This window comes from Hemitrygon akajei, chromosome 3 (genome assembly GCF_048418815.1).
Source record: "Hemitrygon akajei chromosome 3, sHemAka1.3, whole genome shotgun sequence".
NCBI classification, from domain to species: domain Eukaryota; kingdom Metazoa; phylum Chordata; class Chondrichthyes; order Myliobatiformes; family Dasyatidae; genus Hemitrygon; species Hemitrygon akajei.
The window spans coordinates 44,815,941-44,841,908 of NC_133126.1; the positions used below are offsets into that span (position 1 = coordinate 44,815,941).

At 39.9% G+C, this 25,968-nt stretch overlaps 1 protein-coding gene across 6 annotated transcripts in view; it reads left to right on the forward strand.

The window, feature by feature from the left end:
- The window catches only part of mark3a (MAP/microtubule affinity-regulating kinase 3a), a 169,197-nt gene that overhangs the window by 88,675 nt on the left and 54,554 nt on the right, over positions 1 to 25,968 (forward strand). For all 6 annotated transcript variants that reach the window (XM_073039736.1, XM_073039735.1, XM_073039729.1 and 3 more), the window contains 4 exons: positions 915 to 971; positions 8,864 to 9,100; positions 12,319 to 12,438; positions 25,522 to 25,624. In XM_073039736.1, the coding sequence (XP_072895837.1) occupies positions 915 to 971; positions 8,864 to 9,100; positions 12,319 to 12,438; positions 25,522 to 25,624 (517 nt within the window). The remainder of the gene's footprint in view (positions 1 to 914; positions 972 to 8,863; positions 9,101 to 12,318; positions 12,439 to 25,521; positions 25,625 to 25,968) is intronic.

The window sequence follows — 25,968 nt, forward strand, 5'->3', positions numbered from 1 at the left end:
TCAATGTCCATTTAGGAATCGGATGGCAAAGACTTTTTTTTTTAAAGAGTGAAAAGCCAGTATTTCTCTGATGAACCATATGCTGAAATAAATCAGTATTTTTCAGCATTGAAATGCTCAATATAGGTAATGTTCCCTGCTTTTATAGTACCTATTCAGTTGAGACTGTATAATATTGTAATTTAATTTTTATGTAGTGCATTTCCACCTAAGAAATTCCCATTGACATTGATTAGTTCATTGGATTTTATTCGATGTACCTAAAATTCCTACTAGATGCAGAATTACATTTCAATTATTCTCTGCATCTGTTTCCTTTAACCTTTCTGGGATATTTTATTCATTGTGCTGAAGACTTAAAAATGCATTGAATGTATTATGTAATCCTATCAATTCAGAAACAGCTTCCTCCCCTCAACCATCAGATTTCTGATTAACCCATAGACACTACTCCATCATTCCTTTATTGTCACTATTTATTTATTTTGTAATTTATAGTAATTTTATGTCTTTACCTCAAAACAGCAACTTTCATGTCATGTAAGACAATTGATGATAATCCTGATATTGATTCTAAAGGCATGTTATTTTAATTAATTGCTGATCAGTTATAAACTTTTCCAAATTTTTTTCTGCTTATTTCTGGGAAATATGACTTCTGTATTAATTTTTCTGATTTTGTCCTTCAAAAGCTTCAGTCTTCATCTGAGAGAAATAAATGTTAGAAATAAATATTGTAAACTCCATTTAGAAAGTAAATATCTAGTACTCTTGTGTCACCTCTGGGTATAATTATGAAACTATCAGTTTAATTAGGTAGGGTACGGAATAATATATATGAACCATAATTGAATAAGATTTTTAAAAAGGTTAAAAACCAGCTACCAATGTTTTTTGCTTTTCTCTTGCAATAGATAGTATCAGCAGTACAGTACTGTCATCAAAAGCAGATTGTGCACAGAGATCTTAAAGTAAGTCCCATCATTTTTATTTTTTACATAGAAATTGGTCTGCTTGTTGTCAAGTACTGAGCAAAATATTATCCTTAAATTTTATATTTTAATGTGTAAAAACTTTCAGTCGACCTGTTTTTATTTTTCTCTTCACCTTGTATTTAAAAGAGAACAAATTACATGTAGTAACTATTGCAAGATTCAATTTCAGCCTTTTCCAAATTGCTTCGGCTGTTTGTAATTTGATATAAAGGTACAATTAAATTTTTTGACCATGACCAAGGAGCAGAATTAGGCCATTTGACTCATGGAGTCTGCTCTGCCATTTCATTGTGGCTGAGCCATTTTTCATCTCAGCCCCAATCTCCTGCCTTCTCCCTGTATCCCTTCATGTTGTTACGAACGTGCCACAACTCTGAGGGGCCGAAGGGTACAAAGTAGCCCCCTCCTTTTTGAGAATCGCAAGGTCGCTATTAATTCAGGTCTGGGGACCCAGGAAATGAGAGAGAATCCTCATGGGTTTGGAATGTGTGACCTGCCCTCAGCGAGACAAAGCCACGGATACCGGCCATTGTCTCTTGGAGACGGAATTGTGTATTGAGTACTGTACTATTCATTGAAGTCCTCAGGGAATGACCAGAGTGGGCTGGTTGAGGGATTGCATTATCCCAACCTGATTGACATCTGAGACCCCGTGAGTAAGGATAAAACAGGGTCTGGGGAACAACCCCTTTAGATGCACCAGGAGAAACGCTAGAAATCCCGTGACAGCGTAATATCGACAGCCGGTGGAGAGCCCACGTGCGTCCTTTCCAGTTGCCGGGATTGGGGCCTTACCACGGAAGAACGGCTTTAGCTAAGAGGAGAAACCACCACCAGCGGAGCTCTGGAAGGATCGACATCATAAAAAGGAAACTCTGGCAAGTTCAAAAATCTGTCTTCTCTCCAACCAAAAAAAAAAGCTGCAGCCTGAATGAACTTGAGTGACTTTTATATTTCCATCGGACAATACATTATCCCCTAGACAACGATAGAGCTTACTTCTTATTGATTATTATTATACCCGCACTTTTAGAGTTAGTATTGACAACGTATATTATCTGTATGTTTGCATTGATATTATTTTTGTGTATTTTTACTAATAAATACTGTTAAAAATAGTACCATCAGACTTCACCAGACCTCTCTATCTTTGCTGGTAAGTGACCCAGTTACGGGGTTCATAACAACTTGGGGGCTCGTCCGGGATTTGATACCAAATTGGGGAGCCAGTGAATCGGGCTTGTAAGTCCAAACTTGGATCTGGTTACGCGGGTAGCCAGACGGGAAACCAGCAAAGATGGACGTGGATGAATTTATAGAAAACCCGACTCTGGAGGCACTAGAGGTGGCCACCAAGGCGGAATTAATAAATATTGCGAAAGGACTAAGCCTTGCAGAGGTGAGGTTGTCGATGAAAAAGCGGGAGGTGCGGAGGGCCATAACTCAGTATTATATTGTGAAGGATGTGTTTTCAGCTGAGGTATTGGAAAATATCCCTGAAAAGGTACCCGTTAGTGGGACGGCTCAGTTAGAGTTGGAGAAATTAAGGTTGGAACATGAAATTAAATTAAAGCAGCTGAAAAGGGAAAAGAGCAGCAAAGAGCCGAAAAGCAACGGGAGCATGAGCTCCAGCTAAAGGAGTTAGAGGTGAAAAGGGAGCAGGAAAGAGCTGAAAAGGAGCAGGACAGGGCTGAGAAACAAAGGGAGAATGAAATTCAGTTAAAACAGCTGGAAGCAGCTGAGGAAGAGTGGGAGAGAGCTGAGAAAGAAAAGAAAAGGAAAGAGCCCAGAAGGAGAGGGAGGCAGAGAAACAGAGGCAACATGACTTGGATATGGAGAAGTTAAGGCAAGAGCGAAGAGCTCAAGGGTCAGGTCGAGAGGAGCGGTTTAATGTTAGTTGGGAGTTGAGGGTAGTACCTCCGTTCGAGGAGACGGATGTTGATAGTTATTTCTTGCTTTTTGAAAAGGTGGCAGTGAATCAGAAGTGGCCCAGAGATCAGTGGGTGGCGTTGTTACAAAATGTGTTAAAAGGGAAGGCACAACGGGCATATGCGGCGTTGTCCATGGAGGAGGAAGAGGTGGAGAATTATGAGAAAGTAAAGGAGGCCATTCTCCGGACCTACGAATTGGTACCTGAAGCGTATAGACAAAAGTTCAGAAATTTAAAGAAAGGGTGGAATCAGAGGTATACTGAGTTTGCCTATGAGAAGGGTGTGCTCTTGGATCGCTGGTGTACAGCAGAGGATTTTTGGCGTCTCAGGGAGTTAATTCTGATTGAGGAATTTAAAGGTTGTGTTTCGGAGGATATCCGGATGTATTTGAATGAGAAGCCGAATAAGTCCATCTCCGAATTTGCTAGGTTCGCAGATGAATACGCCCTAACCCACAAGACAAAGTTTTCCTCGAATAAAAGTTACCAGAGAGACCGTGGGAACGATAGAGAAAGCCCGCTGGCTGAGGCAGAGGTCCCGCCGGGAGCTAGTGGTAAGATTGAGGAGGAGAGGCAAGACGGCAAGAGATTTCCAGGCTTGACCTGTTTTAATTGTGGAAAGGGGGAACATATTGCATCTAGGTGCCTTGCTCCGAGGAAGGAGACAGGAAAATGGAAAGCAGCCGTCCCTATAGGATGTGCCGTGGTGATCAGTAAATCGACAAGAGAGCCCCGGGTAGACAGAGTATGAGAAGGGTCTGAGACATGTATGTCAAACGGAACCGTGTCTGTGAGAGAGGGAGACCCACCAGTTCCCGTGCGGATCTGGAGAGACACGGGAGCTGAACTGTCATTGATTAGCAGTAAGGTAGTGGATTTTGGTCGCAAGACGGGAATGGTAGCTTTGAAAGGAATAGGAAAAGGGACAGAAACGGTGCCCTTGCATAGGATCATTATAAATTGTGAGCTGGTATCTGGACCAGTTGAAATGGGGGTGCGATCAGAATTCCCGAGAACTGACGCAGACGTCCTTCTGGGTAATGATTTAGCCGGTGGTAAGGTTTGGTCAGCAATGAAGCTGACAAGCCAGCCTGTGCGTGTTGCGGTCCCACCCCTAGATTCCAAGATCTATCCCGCATGCGCGATCACTCGCAGCATGTCGAGAAAGGCAGCTGAGAACGAGAGCAGTTTAAATCCGGCCAGTATCAATTTGGCTGAGACGTTTTTACCGACCCTGTACCACGAGGGTTTAGAGGGTGGTAAATCGAAGAGTAGTAAAGTGAAAGAGAGTAAGGGAGGGGAAGTAGACCTTCCCTTAGCGAAGAGAAAATTTACAGAGGCACGAAATAAAGATGAGAAACGGATAAAGCTGTTAAAAGGTCCAGGGTTGGACATGGATGATCTGTCTGGTTTGGCAGAACTGTTTGAAGAAGTTGAAAATTCTAAAGGTGTTTCCGATAATGAAATGAAGGCAGTCCTAGATGAAAAGGATGCCATTACCTTGAAGAAGTCTGCTGGGTTGGCAGATGAGGTTGTTTCAGCCCGCGGGGTTGAGTTTACTCCAGAAGGGAGTTGCCCAGAGAGTAGCTGGGAGGATCAGGGGAATTTAGAATTTGAAAAGGGTACGGGTATTGAAAGCCTGGAAGAGGCAAATGTCCCGCTTGAATGTGTCCAAGATGTGGATGCACGTGGTACTGAACCTAGTAATGGAGCTCAGAAAAAGTCTGAGGTATTTGATTCAGTTGAAAAAGAATGCAGTCCTTGTGGGTCAGATGGACTTGTTTCAGTGAAGAAAGGGTTAACCTTGGTAATAGTGGGAAGTGAGAATTCCCAGTTGTTTGTGCTCGAAGGTGCGTTAAAAGTTAGTGAGGAGATAAAAGGTGGTGAGGTGAATATTATTATTGAAGGAAAAGGGAAAAGTGTAGTTCCCAAATTGAATGAAGAAAATTTAAAGTCTGGACTGATGTCAGAAGCAGCAACCAGGCTACAGAGACAATGGCTTGGTACCGCGGTGCCTGTGAATCAATTACAGGTTGAGTTGGAAGGTAAAGGTGCCCCACACGCTATTGTTATTCAAGAGTGTGGTGTGAAACAGCAGAATCCGAAATGCTGTTTGAACAAAGAGGGATTGCTGGCATTGAAAACTAATAGCCTGAAGGGTCCTGAAGAGAAAACTAGCAACTTGCTTAAACTTAAAGAATTGGGTGGAAATTCGGAAAATGGTCTAAGTTTGGAACACATTGCTGATAAAATAACTCCTATGAAAGGAGCGGGCAAAAGCCTATTTCGCCATGGGGCACAAGCTCACCACGTGGGAGTTAACTGGAAAAGAGGCGAGCGTTAATGGGACGCCATTTTCAAATAGCAGAAGCCGGTTTTAAGGGATTTCGACAAAGCATGTGAATAATAAAGACAACCCCCCATGGAAGCTTGACTGTTAAGTTTGAAAGTAACATAAAGATTAGTATTTGCATGAACTTTTGTAGTATACACGTAAGCTAGATCACAACTCTTTAGTTTTTGTTTGCCGAAGGAGAGAAAATAAAAAAAAAATAGGTGGTTATTAAATTGGAGTCTGATGCTACAAGACTTTAGTAAGGTACAAGATGTTAAGATATTAAAGGAAGTGACAATGTAATCGGTAACTGTTCAGATGCTGAATTGAATGTATAACTATTACTCTGTAGTGAAAAAAAAACTTTTGTATTGTTAGATTCTAAAATCCTGTAAGACTCTGTATTTCGTTTTTACCGATGGTAAAAACGCATTGAAGAAAGGGGGTGTTACGAACGTGCCACAACTCTGAGGGGCCGAAGGGTACAAAGTAGCCCCCTCCTTTTTGAGAATCGCAAGGTCGCTATTAATTCAGGTCTGGGGACCCAGGAGATGAGAGAGAATCCTCATGGGTTTGGAATGTGTGTCCTGCCCTCAGCGAGACAAAGCCATGGATACCGGCCATTGTCTCTTGGAGACAGTATTGAGTACTGTACTATTCATTGAAGCCCTCAGGGAATGACCAGAGTGGGCTAGTTGAGGGATTGCATTATCCCAACCTGATTGACATCTGAGACCCCGTGAGTAAGGATAAAAGAGGGTCTGGGGAACAACCCCTTTAGACGCACCAGGAGAAACGCTAGAAATCCCGTGACAGCGTAATAGCGACAGCCGGTGGAGAGCCCACGTGCGTCCTTTCCCGTTGCCGGGGTTGGGGCCTTCCCACGGAAGAACGGCTTTAGCCAAGAGGAGAAACCACCACTAGCGGAGCTCTGGAAGGATCGACATCATAAAAAGGAAACTCTGGCAAGTTCAAAAATCTGTCTTCTCTCCAACCAAAAAAAAGCTACAGCCTGAATGAACTTGAGTGACTTTTATATTTTCATCGGACAATACATTATCCCCTAGACAACGATAGAGCTTACTTCTTATTGATTATTATTATACCCGCACTTTTAGAGTTAGTATTGACAACGTATATTATCTGTATGTTTTATTATTTTTGTGTATTTTTACCAATAAATACTGTTAAAAATAGTACCATCAGACTTCACCAGACCTCTCTATCTTTGCTAGTAAGTGACCCAGTTATGGGGTTCGTAACAATGTCCTGACCAACCAATAGTCTATCAATCTCTGCCTTAAATATAGACTTGGCCTCCACAGCTGCCTGCAGCAATGAATTCTACAACCCTTCTATTCTGAGGCAATGTCCACTGGTCTTAGACTCTTCAGCCACATCCTCTCCATCAAGGCCTTTCACCATTTGATAAGTTTCAATGAGTTCACCCCTCAATATTCTGAATTCCAGTGAATATGGATTGTTGTATTTTGCATCCACTATCTCTATAAACAAATCAACACCCAAGCGGAATCTGTATTTTTAATGTGGGGTGCATATTCTCTTTCTAGACAACTTGGCCACAACATAAAGCAGCATATTACAGTACTTTGTAAAAATATTCAGCCCCCAAACCTTTGTTCTCATAATGAATATTACAACCAGGGATTTTGATCAATTTAACTGAGAATTTTTTTTTGTGAATTGTGCTCCTTTTTTCACAGTAGATCCCCCCCCCAAAACAGGGAAAATGGTAAACCATGAAAGACTAAAAATTGAAAAGCTTGAAATGTCAGCAGTGCTAAAGTATTCATTCTCCTTTGCTCAGTACTTAGTTGAACCACTTATTGCAGCTATTACAACTAGTAGTCTTTTTGAATAGGTCTCTATTAGCTTTGCACAACATGATGGAGCAAGATTTGCCCATTCCTCCTTGCAAAATTTCTCAAGCTGAGCCAGGTTAGTTGGGTAGTGGTGGTGGACAACAGTGTTGAGGTCTTGCCAGAGATGTTCAGTCGGGTTAAGGTCAGGATTTCGACTGGGCCTTTCAAGGACCAGGATCAATTTACTTCATTTGAAGCCACTCCCATGGTTGCTCTGGCTGTGTACTTCGGGTCACTGACCTGCTGAAAGACGAACTTCCGCCTCAGTTTAAGCTTTTTGGCAGAGACTAGCAGATTTTTATCCAGGATCTCTCAACATTCTTCTTCCAATCAGTACTGACCAGATTTCTAATCCCTGCCATTGAAAAGCATCCCTAGAGCATGATGCTACCTCCACCATACTTTACAATAAGGATGGTGTTACTTGGCTGATGCGCAGCATTAGATTTATACCATATGTACCGCTTAGTGTTAACGCCAAGAGTTCTGACCACAAGACCTTCTTCCATATTTTTACAATATCTTCAAAGTGACAGTTTGCAAAGTCTTGATGGGCATGGATATGCTCTTTTGTTTTTAGCCAGGGCTGCTGCCTTGCCATTTTTCCATAAATACCCTTTTTGTGCAAGGCCTGAGAGATTGTGAAGCCATAGACCATCTCCAATTGCAGCCACTGACGTCTGCACCTCACTTGGTGACTGTTAACATCACAGTTGCCTCTCCAAGTTCCCTCTCCCTCATCTCCATTCCGGGCTTCAAACAGTCCTTCCATGTAAGGAAACACTTCACCTGTGAATCATCAGTTGGGGTTATCTACTGTATCTGGTGCTCCCTATATGGCCTCTCTGCATTGCTCAGACCAGATGTAGATTGGGGGACTACTTTGTCAGGCACCTTCCACTTCATCTGCAATAGCGGAATTTCCCAGTGGCAAACCATTTTAATTCCTATCCCCATTCCCATTCTGACATATTGGTTCATGGCCTTCTCTTCTGCCACAATAAGGGTACTCTCAGGGTAGAGGAACAGCACCTCATATTCAATCTAGGTAGCCTTTAACCTGATGACACGAACATCGATTTCTCCTTCCAGTAAAATTCTGTTTTTACTTCCCCCACCTGTTCTTCTGTTCCCCACTCTTGCATCTTACACCTCTTTTCACCAGTTTATCACCTCCCTCTAGAGCCCCCCTTCTCTTTCTCCCATGGTCCACTTTTCCCTCCTATCATATTCCTTCTCCAGCTCTTTGCCTTTTCTACACATCACATCTCAATCTCTTTCTCCACCCCCTCCCCCTTCTCCCACCCACCTGGCTTCAGCCAACACCTTCTAGTTTGTCCTCCTCCCCCTACTCCCACTCCCCATCTTTTTATTCTGACATCTTCCCTCTTTCTTTCCAGTCCTGATGAAGGGTCTTGGCCTGAAACGTCGACTGTTTATTCATATCCATAGATGCTGCCTAAACTGCTGAGTTCCACCAGCATTTTGCGTGTGTTGCTAACATTTTATCATTTTAATCTGTACATCAGTATTTTGAAATTCTATTAAAAATAGTTTATATATACATTTATCTATAAGTGAGAAAAGTTGTATTTTGTTGCTTTAATGCGATATGATTTGGGTGTGATAAGCCCAAGACTTCTGGTACTTTTGAGTAGCTTAGGTAAAATTGCTATAGAAAAGTACAGTGTTTTGATTTGCATTATTTTGTTTTTACTAGGCTGAAAATCTACTATTGGATGCTGATATGAATATAAAGATTGCGGATTTTGGCTTCAGCAATGAATTTATAATTGGCAATAAACTGGACACTTTCTGTGGAAGTCCTCCATATGCTGCTCCAGAACTCTTCCAAGGGAAGAAATACGATGGGCCTGAAGTAGATGTTTGGAGTTTAGGTGTTATACTTTACACATTAGTCAGTGGTTCATTGCCATTTGATGGACAGAACTTGAAGGTAACTTACATATTTAATGTTTAAAAACAGTGGTTTTATGAAATAAGTCACTTCATAATAGGGTTGTCAATTTTCAGTTTGACAGATTTTCATTAAATATCTCAGATTATCTGATTGTTCTGACAAAAGTTTCTACTTCATTAGATGTTTATCCGTTTTTTTTTAAATTTAAAGCTCTATTTACTACATTTACTGGGAAAAAAGGAATGGATGCGCTCACTGTTGACATCAAATAAAGCAGTCAAGAAACTCATTACAAAAATAACAGATCCAGTGATGTTATGTTTTAATAATATGGAAGTTTAAAAAGTTCTTTATTAAAATTGGGTTATGAGGTCAAGTTTTCCACCTAACTCAACTGATTTCAATGTGTGTGCTTTTAATGTTCACATTGTCAAGTATAACTGTGTTTTATGTGATTCAGATGTAGCACTATCATTTGAATTAAAAGCAGAAAATGCTAAATATACTCAGCAGTCCAGACAGAAGTCAACGGAGATGGAAACTGTTACTTTTCAAATTAATAACTGTTGTTAGTATTATTTATTTCAGATTTCTTGATTGTTCATGGTTTATTGGTTTTCAATTGCTGTTGTTTGAATCTTTACTTTAGTTCCCACTGCATTCCATAGTCTTAACACATAACCTTGACAATTCGTAGAGGAAGTGCTACATTATTGGAGATGCCATTTTTGACTAAATAAGTGAGGGAAAATCTCATTAGAATAAGTATTAGATAAATTTCCCTGTTATCTTCATCTGTGTTAAAATTCTCTCCTAAATTTTACCTCATTCCTAATGGATGTGTCACTTTGGCAAACACATTTCCAACGTTACAGCCTTGACTATGCTTCATTTAAGTATGAGGAAAAGGAGAAAGCCAGCATCGCTCCTCTTTTGAATGAGATACAAGATTTTCTTTCTGCAAAATAAGTTTACATTCTTCATCTGGTGCTCCAATTACTCCTTTTGGTCAGTTGCAGACTTTGGTAAATCCAGTATATTTCTACTGTAACATATTTCTTTACACCTGAGGTTTTTTTCTAAGTTAGAATATTGCTTTCCTGAAAGCATTGAAAACAGGTTTAATTATATGGGTGATACAGATTGAAGTAGTCAATAAATTATAAAAGCAGGAACAGCTGGAAGTAGTATCTGAAGAGGAAAGTAGAGTTAACATTTTAAATGTTAATTACTTTTCTCTCCACAAGTACTGTCTTAGTTGTCTTCCACTTGAAATGTTAGCTCTGTTTCTCTGACAATCTACTCTGGCAATAGTTTCTCTGGCAATGAGAAGTAAAATATATGCTAGAAATCAGAACTAAAAACAAAAACTGCTGGGTGCACTCTAGGTCAGACAGCATTGGGAAAAGAAAACCGTTTTTGGTCTGAGACCCTTTTGCCAGAACGGGGGGGGGGGAAGAGAAGTTTTTTTTGACAGAGGAAGTAGAGGAGGAATGGACAAAAGAAATAACTGGAAGAGTGAAATTAACTCTATTCATGGAGCAATTGAAATCAGATGCTGCTTTATCTGTATAATGTAATGCCAAACAACAAAGCTGTGAAACAGAACCATAAGGCTGAGGAAAAAGCGAACAGGTCAAATTGACAGCAGGAAAAAATGGTCCTTTCATATTTGGAAAGAAAGGAAGAACAGTTTGCATAAATTTGGCAAATGTTTACGTTGAACCTGGAAGATGACATGTTGTTGCTCATGTTCTGTAGTTTGTAACAATGTCGGAGTCCACAGAGATATGGGTCAGGGTTTTACTAGAGTGAGTGGTTAAAGTGGCAGGCAGTACAAAGTTCATGGTCACTCCTATGTAGTGAATGCAGGTGCTCTAAAGCACTCAACCAATTTGCTTTTGTTTTTCCAAGTATCCTGCAGACCACATTGTGAGCATCAATTGCAATACATTAGATTGGAAAAGATCCATATGAATTGTTGTTTCACTGTTTGGATTGAGTGGTGTGATGGGAAGGTAAAGGTGCAGTTCAAATTCCTGTTTTCTGCAGTTTTCTTCATTTTCAAAGGAAATAGTGCACAATGCCACTGTCTAAACACTACCTAATTAAAAATCTAATTGGTCCTTTTTAATGCTGCAGTGGAAATAATTGCAGGCTTATTAAGGAAGAAATCTTACTGATTTCTAGAAATCTGATTATTTGATATTTATTTAGCAATACGGAGTGGAGTAGGTCCTTCCGGCCCTTTGAGCCCTGCTGTCCCAACAACCCCGATGAACCCTAACCTAATCACGGGACATTTTACAATGGCCAATTAGTCTACCCAGTACATCTTTAGACTGTCAGAGAAAATGGGAGCACCCAGGGAAAACCTATGCATTCCACGGGGAAGATGTACAGATAATCTTTGCAGACCGTGCCAGAACTGAACTCTGAACCTCACCACAAGATGTAAGAGCATTGTGCTAACCACTATGCTACCATGGCAGCCACTGTATTATACTGTATCAGAATCAGTATTATACTGATACTGATGTCAAATTAACCTTATACAAAAATGTTCTGCTGTTTGAAAAATAATCTAGAATATTTCACTTGGATTTATTAAAGGAACACAGCTGAAGATAGATACTTCAATGATTCCAAAGGAAATTACAGTGTCACAGTTGCATTACAAGTGCACAGATATCCACATATACAAATGTAGGAGAAGTAAGAAAGAATAAAAAAAAGTTACTCAAAACAGTCTAATGGGGTGGGGGGGTATCACTTCACCGGCTATAGGTTGACTCATTATAGAGCCTAATGGCCAAGGATAAGAACGATCTCATATAGCACTCTTTGGAGCAGCACACTTGTCTTGCTCTGTTACCAGAAGTGTTTCTCTGTTCAGCCAAGTTGGCATGGAGAGGGTGAGAAACATTTTGCAGAATTTGCCAGGAGGATTGCCTGCAGGGTCCTTTGTTCTACCACAGCCTCCAGTTTGACTCCTGTAACAGAGCCAGCCTTCTTGTCAGTTTATTGAGCCTGCTGACATCACCTGAGTTAATGCCATTCGTCCCAGAACAGCACCGCATAGAAGATTGTACCGGTGACAACGGACTGGTAGAACTTGTGATGGAGAGGCCTGCATTCTTCAAAATCACAAACTTGGTGATCATTACATAGAAGTTCTGCTTAAAGCTTTGGTTTAATTTTATAATAAACTAAAGTGTTCACTGACACTTTTTATACTTTTAAAATTTGTAAAGGAGTTAAGGGAAAGAGTGCTCAGAGGAAAATATCGGATTCCATTTTACATGTCCACGGACTGCGAAAACCTCCTTAAACGTTTTCTGGTGCTCAATCCTTCGAAAAGAGGTACATTAGAGGTAAGAAACCCAGATCATGATACTTTTGTTTCTCTGGAATTATATTGATTTCAGTATTTTCACCTGGGAGTAATTAATGCTGGGTAAATATCAGTTTTTGATGATACGTGTTTTCTCCAGTTCTATATTCACCCATGTTAACAAACTTAGGATTTGCATGAGGAACAGTGATTCAAGCAGAATCTTAAATCTTGAACATTGAAGACAAGATGAAGGAGGTTTGTCTAGGAATGAGGAAAAGAGCAGGAAGAGAATTGGATTTTAGTATCAGTTAAACCAAATTTGCTTCTCAGTTAATAATCACTTTCATAACAATTGTGAAATTACAGGAAGCCATTGCCATTAAATAGGTTCTTGTATTGAGGATAAAGCTTTCTAGTTGGTCATGTATTTATGAAGATAAAAAATGCCGATGTACAGTATTTTGGACTGTATCACAAATGTTCAGGAATGGAGAACTGTTGAACTGTTAAGGATTCAGAACTCAACACATCATATGATAAATGAAAATTTAGCATGTTTTAACCCATATCCTTTACCAATATATATTCTTCAGGCAATATTTGATAAATTATTTCAGGATGGATCCCTTGTGCACACCTCCAAATATGGAACTAAAATTGTCCATTAGTTCATGCAAGAGATTTTGAATTGCATCTTAAAAACTTAACTCATTGAAGAATATATCCAGTAATAGGTAGCTGGGTCACAGAGGCCCTGTGGCTAAACCTTTATTCTCTGACTTAATATTTACCACTTCAGCACCGATTGGGAGTCACAAAATAGCTCCGTCATTAAGATCCATTGACCTGGCGTGCATCCTCTAGGCTTGTGTATTTTTCAAAGGCCCTTTCAATATATCAGGATTTTCATAATTCATGACTTATGTACTTGTACTGCAAGTGTACTCATGCAAACATAGGTAAGAATGGATTAGGTATAACAATCAGGTACCTCCTTTTCCTGCGTTGTTTTTTTTCCTGGAATTTATCCTTGCGTCTTCTCCATTCATCCAGTCCTCCCTTTACACTTTCCCAATCTATTGTTTCTTCCACCACCACTTAGAATCTTTAACCTGCACATCAACAACTTAATCAGAAAATGCGCAATTATTTGTACAGGTATAGGCTTATTCTCCATTTCATCATGACTTATTTTTATCTCTTCACCATCAATAAATTGGTATTATGATATTATATATTCACGGTAGATATGGTACTTCTGGTGGTACCGTTAAGGTGACTTGTGCAATCAGTTCTGTTGGAAATCATCAAATATTCCCGTTTTAGACTGCTGCACCTAAAATCCACAGCTACAGCCATGGACAATACAGCAAGCAACATTGATTTAAGGTTTTTAAAAAAAAAAAAAATCTATTGTGACTCAAATTCCTACAAAGCAAAATCTGACTTCATGAATGACATTCCCACATGAGGCCAACTCTTTTTACGTAATCTGTAATGAACAGTATGCAAAAAATCTTGTGCTGTGCAGTTTTTTGCCCAGTGATGACAACATGTGCCTACTGAATATTTAAGTGAAAGTAAACCTAAGGATAATAAACTACCAAGTCTAGTTTGTTTTTCATTTTTAAAAGAAATAAAGTAATACACATTAATGTGTCTTATTTCTTATGTACTATACAGCAGTATGTAATAATATCAGTCTTTTCACATATTAAAAGTTGTTTGAAATGGTCAACTTCTCGCTTGCAAATTCTGCAGCAACTTGTTGCATCATGACAATGCATGCAGGTAACATTGGTTTCTGTATTGTACATATTTTTCGTAGCTCATGAGTTATAGATGTAGCAGTTTCTCCTATTTCATTAAGTCATTCTGCTTTAAATGAACTAACTGTTCTTTTGCTTTTCTCGCCCTTTGCTTCTTCGGAATTCGACATAGTGAATCAATAATTTCTTTAATAAGTACAGTATAAAGAAGCCAGTTCTAAAATCTGCTGACATATCATCACAAACTCCACATTGTCCACACCATCCGCATCAGAAGCCGGATAAGGGAATGTGATTGTGTATAATCATGAAATATACGTAACGTGCCAATAAGATACAGGGTAACAATTTTTTGTATGCCGTTTAAGTTCCTCTGTGCGCTAGTAGCAAAAGATGTGTGCGCATGCACACCTTGGAGGGAACACTACCCTGCAGTACCCGGTGACCCTGTGATCTCTGTCTCAATGGCCACATCAGAACATCTTTCAAGAGGGTGACTCGCAAGGCAGCAGCCCCCCGATGGTGTACCTGAGAGGGCTCTGCAAACCTGTGCCAACCAATTAGTGGGTGGGTGTGGGTAGGCCTCCGTTAGTCTTGATAGACCATGGATTTGCACCTTGTAAAGTTTCCAGGGTGCAAGCCTGAGCAAGGTTTTTTTTTTAATGGAAGACCCGCAGTTGCCCAAGTGCAAGTCTCCCCTCTCCATGCCACCAATGTTGTCCAAAGGAAGGGCATTAGGACCCATACAGCTTGGCCCCGGTGTCGTAGCAGAGCAATATGTGGTTAAGTGCCTTGCTCAAGGACACACACGCAAGCCTTAGTCAAGGCTCGAACTAGCGACCTTCAGATAACTAGACGAATGCCTTAACATTTTGGCCACGTGCCAACACACGTGGGTGACATTTCAATCTCTGATTACTACAGTTGGAAGTTCCCACCTGCTTCAAAAGGACAGTAATCATATCAGTGCCCAAGGAGAACAGGGTGAGATGCATTAATGACTATCATCCAGTGACGCTCATATCTAGGGTGATGAAGTGCTTTGAGAGGTTGGTTATTGCTAGAATCAATTGCTGCCTAAGAAAGGACCTGGACCCACTGTAATTCACCTGTCACCACAATAGATCTATAGTGGATGTGATCTTACTGTCTCTTCGCGCAACTTTGGATCACCTGGACAATATTAATACTTCAGGCTACTGTTTATTGACCACAGCTCTGCATTTAACACAATCATTCCTATAGATCTGATCAAAAGCTGGTCCTTTGTACTTCCCTCTGCAACTGGATTCTTGACTTCTTCACTGGAAGAACAATCTCTGCGGATCAGATATAACATCTCCACCTCTCTGCTAATCCACACTGGCACACTTCAAAGGGTGTGTTTGCTTAGCCCACTGTTCCACTGTCCCTACACCAATAACTGTGTGGCTCGGCACAGTTCAGATGCCATCTATAAATTTGGTGACACAACTATTGTCAGAATTTCAGATGGGGACGAGAGGGCATACGAGAGAGAGAGAGAGAGATCAGCTGATTGAATATTGTCGCAGCAACAACCTTACACTCAATGTCAGTAAGACCAAAGAATTGGTGTGAAATTCAGGAAGGATTAGATGAGGGAACACACATCAGTCCTCATTGAGGGAATCAGGTGGAAAGTGTGAGCAATTTCTAGTTCCTGGGTGTGAACACCCATGGATCTATCCTGGACCCAACATATTGATGCAGTTACAAGAGGCACAAAAGCAGCTATATTTCATCAGGTGTTTGAGGAGATTTGGTATATCATCAAAGACACTTGCAAATTTTTACCTGTGTATTATGCACAGCATTCTAACTGGCTGCATCACCGTTTGATATGGGAGGTGGGGGGCACTGCATACAGATTGCCAGCTTTGATATTGTGGCCATCACTGAATCGTGGCTAAGGGATTTTTGTAGTTGGGAGCTGAATGTCCAAGGCTACTCATTATATTGGAGAGATAGGATGTAGGCAGAGGGGGTGGTGTAGTAAAGAATGGCATCAAATCAGAAAGATGTTGAATCCTTGTGGGTTGAGTTAAGAAACTGCAAGGATAAGAGGACATTGATGGCAGTTATGTGCAGGCCTCCTAGCGGTGGCTGGGAGGTGGACCACAGGTTACAACAGGAAATAGAAAAGACAAGTCAAAAGAGCAATGTTATGGTAGTCATGGGAGATTTTAACATGCAGGTCAATTGGGAAAAATCAGGCTGGTAATGCATCTCGAGAGTGAGTTTGTTGAATGCCTAAGAGATGGCTTTTTAGAGCAGTTTGTCGTTGAGCCTACTAGGGGATCAGCTATACTGGATTGGACCGGAGGTGATAAGGGAGCTGAAGGTAAAAGAACCCTTAGGAACAGTAATCACAATATGATTGATTGAGTTCAACTTGAAATTTGATAGGGAGAAAGAAAAGTCTAATGTTGCAGTATTTCAGTGGAGTAAGAGAAATTAAAGTGGTATGAGAGAGGAGATGGCCAAAGTAAATTGGAAGGAGCTGCTGGCAGGGATGTCAACACAGCAGCAATTGTGTGCATTTCTGGGGAAAATGAGGAAGGTGCAGGACATGTATATTCCAAAAATGAAGAAATACTCAAATGACAAAATAGTACAACTGTGGCTGACAAGGGAAGTCAAAGCTATTGTAAAAGCAAAAGAAAGGGCATATAACAAAGCAAAAAATAGTGGGGAGATAGAGAATTGGGAAGTTTTTAAAAACCAACAGAGAGCAACTAAAAAAGTCATTAGAAGGGGAAAGATGACATATGAAAGCAAACTAATTCATAATATCAAAGTGGACAGTAAAAGTTTTTTCAAGCATGTTAAAAATAAAAGAGAAATGAGTAGATATAGGACTACTAGAAGATGAGGCAGAAGAAATAATAACGGGGGAACAAGGAGATGGCTGTTGAACTAAATGAGTATTTTGCATCAGTCTTTACTATGGAAGACACTAGCAGTGTGCCTGATATTGTAGTGTGTGAAGGAAGAGAAGTGGGTGCAGTTACTGTTACAAGAGAGAAGGTGCTCAAAAAGCTGAAAGACCTAAAGGTTACATAAGTCACCCAGACCAGAGGAACTGCACCCTAGGGTTCTGAAAGAGGTAGCATTAGAGATTGTGGTGGCATTAGAAATGATCTTTCAAAAATCATTGGACTCTGGCATGGTACCAGAGGACTGGAAAATTGGAAATGTTGCTCCACTCTTTAAGAAAAAAGGAAGACAGCAGAAAGTTAGACTGACCTCAGTGGTTGGGAAGATGTTAGAGTCAATTGTTAAGGACGAGGTGTTGGAGTACTTGGTGACACAGGACAAGATAGTACAAATTTAGCATGGTTTCCTTCAGGGAAAATCTTGCCTGATGAACCTGTTAGAATTCTTTGAGGAGATTACAAGTCAGATAGATAAAGGGGGATGCAATGGATGTTGTATATTTGGACTTTCAGAAGGCCTTTGACAAGGTGCCACACATGAGGCTGCTTACCAAGTTAAGAGCCCATGGTATTACATGAAAGTTACTAACATGGTTAGAGCATTGGCTGATTGGTAGGGGGCAGTGAGTGAAAATAAAAGGATCCTTTTCTGGTTGGCTGCCAGTGACTTGTGGTGTTTTCCAGGGGTCAGTGTTGGGACCACTCCCAACTTTTATGCTGTATATAAATGTTTAGATGATGGAATAGATGGCTTTGTTGCCAAGTTTGCAGATGATACGAAGATTGCTGGATGAGCAGGTAGTGTTGAGGAAACAGGATGCAGAACATCTTAGACAGATTAGGAGAATGGGCAAGAAAGTGGCGAATGAAATACAGTGTTGGAAAATGCATGGTCATGCACTTTGGTCGTAGAAATAAATGTGCAGTCTGTTTTCTAAATGGGGAGAAAATCCAAAAATCTGTGATGCAAAAGGACTTGGGAGTCCTTGTGCAGAACACTCTGAAGGTTAACTTGCAGGTTGATTCAGGGGTGAGAAAGGCAAATGCCATGTTAGCATTCATTTCAAGAGGCCTAGAATACAAGAGCAAGGATGTGATGCTGAGTCTTTATAAGGTACTTGTGAGGCCTCACCTTGAGAATTGTGAACGGTTTTGGGCCCCTCATCTTAAGGAAGATGTGCTGGCATTGGAGAGAGTCCAGAGGAGGTTCACAAGGATGATTCTGGGAATGAAAGAGTTATCATACGAGGAACATTTGAAGGCTCTGGGTCTGTACTGGCTGGAATTCAGAAGGATGAGGGGGGATCTCATTGAAGAATGTTGAAAGCCCTAGACAGAGTAGATGTGGAATGGATGTTTTCCATGGTAGGAGAGTCTAGGACAAGAGGGCACATCCTCAGGATAGAGGAGTACCCTTTCAAAACAGAGAATCGGAGAAATTTGTTTAGCCAAAGGGTGGTGGATTTGTGGAATTTGTTGCCACCTACAGCTGTGGAGATCAAGTAGTTGGGTGTATTTAAGGCAGACATTGATAAGTTCTTGTTTGGACGTGGCATTAAAGGTTACGGGGAGAAGGCCGGGAACTGGGGTTGAGGAGGAGAAAAAAAGATCAGCCATGATTGAATGGCAGAGCTGACTAGATGGGCCAAATGGCCTATTCTGCTCCTATGTAACATAGAAACATAGAAAATAAGTGCAGGAGTAGGCCATTCGGCCCTTTGAGCCTGCTCCACCATTCAGAATGATCATGGCTGATCATCCAACTCAAAACCCTGTACCTGCTTTCTCTCCATACCCCCTGATCCCTTTAGCCACAAGGGCCATATCTAACTACCTCTTAAATATAGCCAATGAACCAGCCTCAACTGTTTCCTGTGGCAGAGAATTCCACAGATTCACCAGTCTGTGTGAAGAAGTTTTTCCTCATCTCGGTCCTAAAAGGCTTCCCCTTTATCCTTAAACTGTGACCCCTCGTTCTGGACTTCCCTAACATTGGAAACAATCTTCCTGCATCTAGCCTGTCCAATCCCTTTAGAATTTTATACGTTTCAATAAGATCCCCCCTCAATCTTCTAAATTCCAGTGAATATAAGCCTAGTCGATCCAGTCTGTCTTCATATGAAAGTCCTGCCATCCCAGAAATCAATCTAGTGAACCTTCTCTGTACTCCTTCTATGGCAAGAATGTCTTTCCTCAGATTAGGGGACCAAAACTGCACACAATATTCTACGTGCAGTCTCACCAAGGCCTTGTACAACTGCAGTAGAACTTCCCTGCTCCTGTACTCAAATCCTTTTGCTATGAATGCCAACATACCATTTGCCTTTTTCACCGCCTGCTGTACCTGCATGCCCACCTTCGATGACTGGTGTACAATGACACCCAGGTCTCGTTGCATCTCCCCTTTTCCTAATCGGCCACCGTTCAGATAGTAATCTGTTTTCCTGTTCTTGCAACCAAAGTGGATAACCTCACATTTATCCGCATTAAATTGCATCTGCCATGAATTTGCCCACTCACCTAACCTATCCAAGTCACCCTGCATCCTCTTAGTATCCTCCTCACAGCTAACACCGCCGCCCAGTTTCGTGTCATCACAGCCTCAGAATAGAGGTGCGTCCTTTTAGAACGGATATGAGGTATTTCTTTAGCCAGAGAGTGGTGAATCTGTTGAATTCTTTGCCCCAGGCAGCTGTGGAAGCCAAGTCTTTATGTATATTTAAGGCAGAACTTGATTGATTCTTGATTGTTCAAAGCATGAAGGGATATGGGGAGAAGACAGAAGATGAAAGGAAAATTGGACCAGCCATAATGAAATGGCAAAACAGATTTGATGGGTCAAATGGCCAAATTCTGCTGCTATATATGGAATCATTTTTGTGAACCTCTTTCGAATCCTCTCCAATGTCAGCACATCCTTGCTTAGATAAGGAGCTCAAAACTGCTCATGATACTCCCAAGTGAGGCCTTACCAGTGCCTTTGTCCCCCAATACTACCTCTTCAACATTATTTTTCAGTGGTCTGTTATTACTCTTGCCTTACTTTTACACTATATATCTGAAGAAACTTTTGGTATGCTCTTTAATATTATTGGTTAGCTTACCTTTGTATTCAATCTTTTCCTTTTTATATGACCTTTTTAGTTGTCTTCTATTGGTTTTTAAAAGGTTCCCAATCCTCCAGCTTCCCACTAATTTTTGCTCTATTATATGCCCTCTCTTTGGCTTTTAAGTTGGCTTTGACTTATTTTGTCAGCTATGGTTGTGTTATCCTGCCTTTAGAATACTACCTCATCGTTGGGATGTATATATCCTGCACTTTCGGAATTGCTCCCAGAAACTCCAGCCATTGCTACTCTGCTTCATCTGTGCTAGTATTGCCTTCCAATCAATTTTGGCCAGTTCTTCTCTCATGCCTACATAATTCCCATTACTCTACTGTAATGCTGAAATATCTGATGTTAACTTCTACTTCTCAAATTTCAGTGTGAATTCCTTCATATTATGATCACTGCCCTCTAAGGATTCCTTTATCCTCTCTAATTAATTCCAGTTCATTGCACAATACCCAATCCAGAATAGCTGATCCCTGAGTGGGCTCAACCATGAGCTGCTCTAAAAAAAATTCTGGAAGATTTGAATATTTCTCCTCTAAATGTTGGGAGTAGCGAAATTATTGTCTTCACTTCTTTTCACAAACTCTGTTTCATTGCATTTGACTTTTTTCTCTCTCCCCTTCTGTGTTCACATTGAATTAGTGTTTTACCTGGAGATGAGCTTCATCTCCGATTATATATCCTTATGATCAATTACTTTCCTAACTTGCACCTCCATAACATTACCTGACCCATTTCATATCTGACCCCAGGTACTGCTGAAATCTCAGTGAAGTAAAATTATCTAGCATGAAAATTGTTCCTTCAGCCCAACTCATCCATTCTGATCAATGTACTAGATGTACTACATGAACTAGTAAATTGCCAGCATTTTTTGTCTTTGTTATCTCTAGACTGGACAATTCCAAAATATTGCTGATTTTACCGTCCAAAAATTTAGGTCATCTAAATATCAACTACAGCTCTCTTGGCTCCCATTGTTTTCCATTTGCCATTTCTTCCCCTGATTGTTTGCTTAAGTTAAATAAGGTTACTGTTTTCAAGATATATGCACTTGCAATTCTAGCCTCCTAATCACGCTTATTTTAAATTTTCAACCATTGGCATGGCAACAAATTCCTTAATCTCTGGAATTTCCTCACTGAAGTTATCTGCTTTATTTCCATTTTTCTATGAACTTGCCTCAAAGGCAGTTCCCCTGAACAAGCTCCAGATTATCTTTTATGGATCAGTATTGTTTGTGTTTGATGATGCAGGCATGTTTGCTAAAGCTGTAGGGGAGTGTTTAAACAGGTTTGACAGGGTGATGAGAACCAGAGTGATAAGTCAGAAGATGGAGCAGTTGGTGTACAGGTCATGAAGCATGGAGAGAGCCTGTGAGGAAGGATAGGCAGTGGATAGGGCATAAATGCAGTCAACGGATGGATTAAAATTTGTCTACTTCAGTGCAAGAAGTATCAGGAATAGAGGTGATGAGCGTAAAAGCATGGATCAGTACATGGAACATTGACCGTGAAGAGTTTTATCTGTCACAAGGGCAGGAATGGCTGCTGGATGCTTTGGGGTTTAGATGTCTCAAAAGATCCAGGGAAGGAGATAAAAGGTGGAGAGTAGCATTGCTAATCAGAGATAGTATCATAACTGCAGAAAGAAAGGACATCATGGCAGGACTGTCTGCTGAGTCACTTTGGGCGGAAGCTGGAAACAGGAAGGGAGTAGTGACTATTTGGAGCATTCTATAGATTTGTCCCCCAAAAGCAGCAGAGACACTGAAGATCAGATTGTGAGGCAGAGTCTGGAAAGGTGCCAAAATAACAGTGTTGTTGTCGTGCATTTTTTCAACTTCCCTGATATTTACTGGCACCACTTTAGTATAAAGGTTTAGTGAGGCTGAATCTATAAGGAGTTTGTACGTTTTCCCCATGACCAACTGGGTTTCCTCTGATGCTGAAGTTTCCTCCCACATTTCAAAGATGTATTTTTTGGGAAGTTAATTGATCACTGCAAATTGTCCCATGATTAGGCTGTTTAAATCAGGGGATTTGTGGGGTGGTGCAGCTTGGAGGGCCTATTCCACGCTATCTCAAGAAACAAGTCTGTGCTTAAAATACTTATATCACTTCTGTATCTAACATGATGGACCATTTTTTAAAATTGAAGATGTATACAGTCCGCCCTCCTTATCCGCAGATTCAGCATGCGTGGATTCAACCAATCGCGGATCGGGAAAACCCAGAAGTTCTCTCTCCAGCTCTCGTTGTTTGAGCATGTACAGACTATTTTTTCTTGTCATTATTCCCTAAACAATACAGTATAACAACTATTTACATAGCATTTACATTTTATTGGGTATTATAAGTAATCTAGGGATGATTTTAAAGTACAAGCAGTCCCCGGGTTATGAACGAGTAACATTCCTGAGTCCGTCTTTAAGTCGGATTTGAAGTCGGAACAGGTACATCCGGTATTATTTAGTGTCTGTTAGTCAAATGTTTATCTTAGTATATAGTATATATTTTACCTTTCTATGCATATAAAACACTTAAGAAACGTATGTATTTCAATAATTAAACCACTGTGTTGCTTAGTAATAATTGTAGCTTTCATTGGGGCAGGGCCTTTCACATGCTCCATTAAAATTGTCCTCATCGTTGACCGACTGTAGCCTAACGCTTTTCCAATGACCAATGGCATTTCACCTCTTTCTGATCGCTTTATTACTTCCACTTTATTTTCAGTCGTGATCGTCATCATTTTCATGAACATAAACACTGCAGATTCAGAGCTGCACCGCCGAGTCCTAATGTCCACCACACTGAGACAGGTTAAATAAGGTCCGGGGTTCCGCTGGGTCCTAAAGACCACCGCACTGAAACAGGTTAAATAAGGGACTTGAGCATTCGCGTTTTTTGTTATCCGCAGGGGGGAGGGTCTGGAACCAATCCCCCGCAGATAAGGAGGGCCGACTGTAGTAGATTGATGCAAAATGATTACCAAGCATTAAAGTCAATAGCACCCAATTAATTAAAACTAACATATGGCAAGTTGATAAAATTGAAGCATTAAACATTTCTCTGATACAGAATTACAATTTTTCAGGTTAAAACGCTCCACTGAATTTTGAAATTATTATTCTATTTAAAGAATTAAATAAAATCCATGTTGTGTCTTTTAATTTTACTATTTATATTTAAGGGCACTAGTTTAAAAAAATGTCAGGACATGAAATGTAAGGAACAAGACCAAAAGTAATAATGTTTAACCTGATCATGATGAAAATCTTTTAAGAAATAATAAATAAATTAGCTCTTTAAAGCTAGATTCTCGCAGCTGTAAGGAGTCTGTATGTTCTCCTTGTGACCATATGGGTTTCTTCCAGGTGCTCCAGTTTTCTTCCACAGCCCAAAGATGTACCGTTTGGTAGGCTAATTGGTCACTATAATTTGTCCTGTGATTAGGCTAGGATTAATTGGGGATTACTTCACTGTATCTCAAAAATAAATTATAGAAATAATGGACATTAAATTATCTGTAGGAACTTACCTTTCATTAAAAAAAATGGATGAATTAGAGGCAGTAAGTAGAAGTAGGGGAATGGATGTAATAAGAATAATGGAAATATGGCTACAAATAGGACAGGACTGGCAATCTAAAAGTGCAATGCACTTGTTATGTAAACACAAGGGAAGGAAGAAGAGATGATGGAGTCATCATACATTAATCAGAAATCATCATACATTAATCAGAAATCATACAAAAATGGAGGTAGAGTGAGGAAGCAGAAGCCATATGCAAAAGTTAAATCACCTTTTTAAAGTTTTCTTACTTTAATTGGTAGTGGTTAATTCAATGTTAAGATTTGCAACCTCAAATTTCAGCATCGTATATTTAAGTTCCAAAAATTAGGTGTGCACTTAACAGCAGAATTGTTACAAAATTTAGCTAGTGAATAGCCAGTATACATATTGATCTGACTTTTTAGAAATAATCACCTCGTGATATTATTAAAATAAGATATGTTTTAAATGACGTTTCTATCTTTCAATCCTTTCTACCTGTCGATGACTGTCTTCATTCCAGGGTTCAAAAATCTCTTGAATTAACTCAGAAAAGAGTGAAAATTTCAAATACAACTAGCTTTTTTATGTATTTATTGAACTTTCCTTATAGACCCCCAAGTAATCCAAAGAAAATTGAAGGAAAATAAGTAATTGATTTACAATACTCATATTTCAGTAAAAGAGGAAGGGAAAAGAATGGGGTGGAATTTTGACAGTGTGAACCTTTCTGACCTGATGTGTGACAAGATCAAAAGGGAAGCAACTATCCATTGGTTCAAGGAAAAGGGCATAAAACTGGAGCAGAAAGATAATTGGAAGCATATCTTTTAGGTAACAGAATGTGGACAGAGGGAAATTGGATTAGCGTGGGGAGAGCGGTGGTGGGAGTAAAAAACTGTAGGAATTGGATGAAACGCAGGAGAGAAAATATTGGCTTAATAGTGGTCTTGAAAATTTAGGAACAAAGTATTCCACTAAAAATGAGAATTACAGAAGTGTTAAATAGAGATTAAGATAATCTCGAGGAGTCATATACAAAGTTGCTGAAAGTAGACTTGAATAAATGCCAATGGATTTCTGGGATTCAGTTATGGAAGAGTAATGTACAAAATCAAGGAAGTAAAGATATTTCACATATAACCTTGCTTTTACTGTTCTTAAATGTATTGTGCAGTTATTATCTCCAAGCTGTAAAAATGTAATTTTTTTAAACATCAGGGGAAGTGCAAATAACCATTTCCAGCAAGGTTACCAAAATTTCATGGATAAAGCTGTTAGGGCTTGTAGTTCTTAACTCTCTGAAAAGGAGATGAGATGTGATGGATTTGCTTAAAATTATGAAATTGTTAATTAAGGTGAACATGATGAAACAGTTTATGCATATGGGGAATAAATAACTTGGGCACTAATAGATCAAATAAAAGTTCATGAATAATTCCACTGTTTAAAAGAAGAGCTTATAATTACACAGTGATTGAAACAAATATTACCATGTTTATTAGGAGGTTTCAATGCATTCAGAGGGAAGAAACAATTGGAAAAATAAACGAACAAGATGAGGCAGAACCATAGTTCAGAGTATCAGCACCAACAAATCTTGGGTCCCATATCCAATACATTAATTATTTCTCTTTCCATGGATGATGCCTAACCTGTATTTTTTTTTTAGCAATTTATCTTGCTTTATTAATGTTTAATATGCATTCTTTTAATTTCAGCAAATCATGAAAGACAGATGGATTAATGCTGGTCATGATGACGATGATGAACTTCGACCTTATGTGGAGCCAGAATTGGATATTGCAGATCCAAAGAGAATAGGTAAATGTAAACCAGCTGTTGTGGTCTGTTTCTGATTGATTCGTCATGATACTGAAGGAATATTCTACATTGTTGTTTGAAATTTGATTGAATTATTTTGGCAATTTATGTGAAGAACAGGAGGATGACTAGAGTGAGGGCGGGACCATTCAGGGATAAAATAGGGAATCGTGTGGAGGTAGAGGAGGCCAGGGAGATCCTTAATACTTCTCTTCAGTATTCTCAGTGTTCATCAAGTCGAAGGCTTTTGATGAATGTGAGTAGAAAAGACTAATGTACTGGAGCATGTCAAGGTTAAGAAAGAGGCAGTGTTGGAGCTTCTGAAAAATATTAGGAAAGGTTAA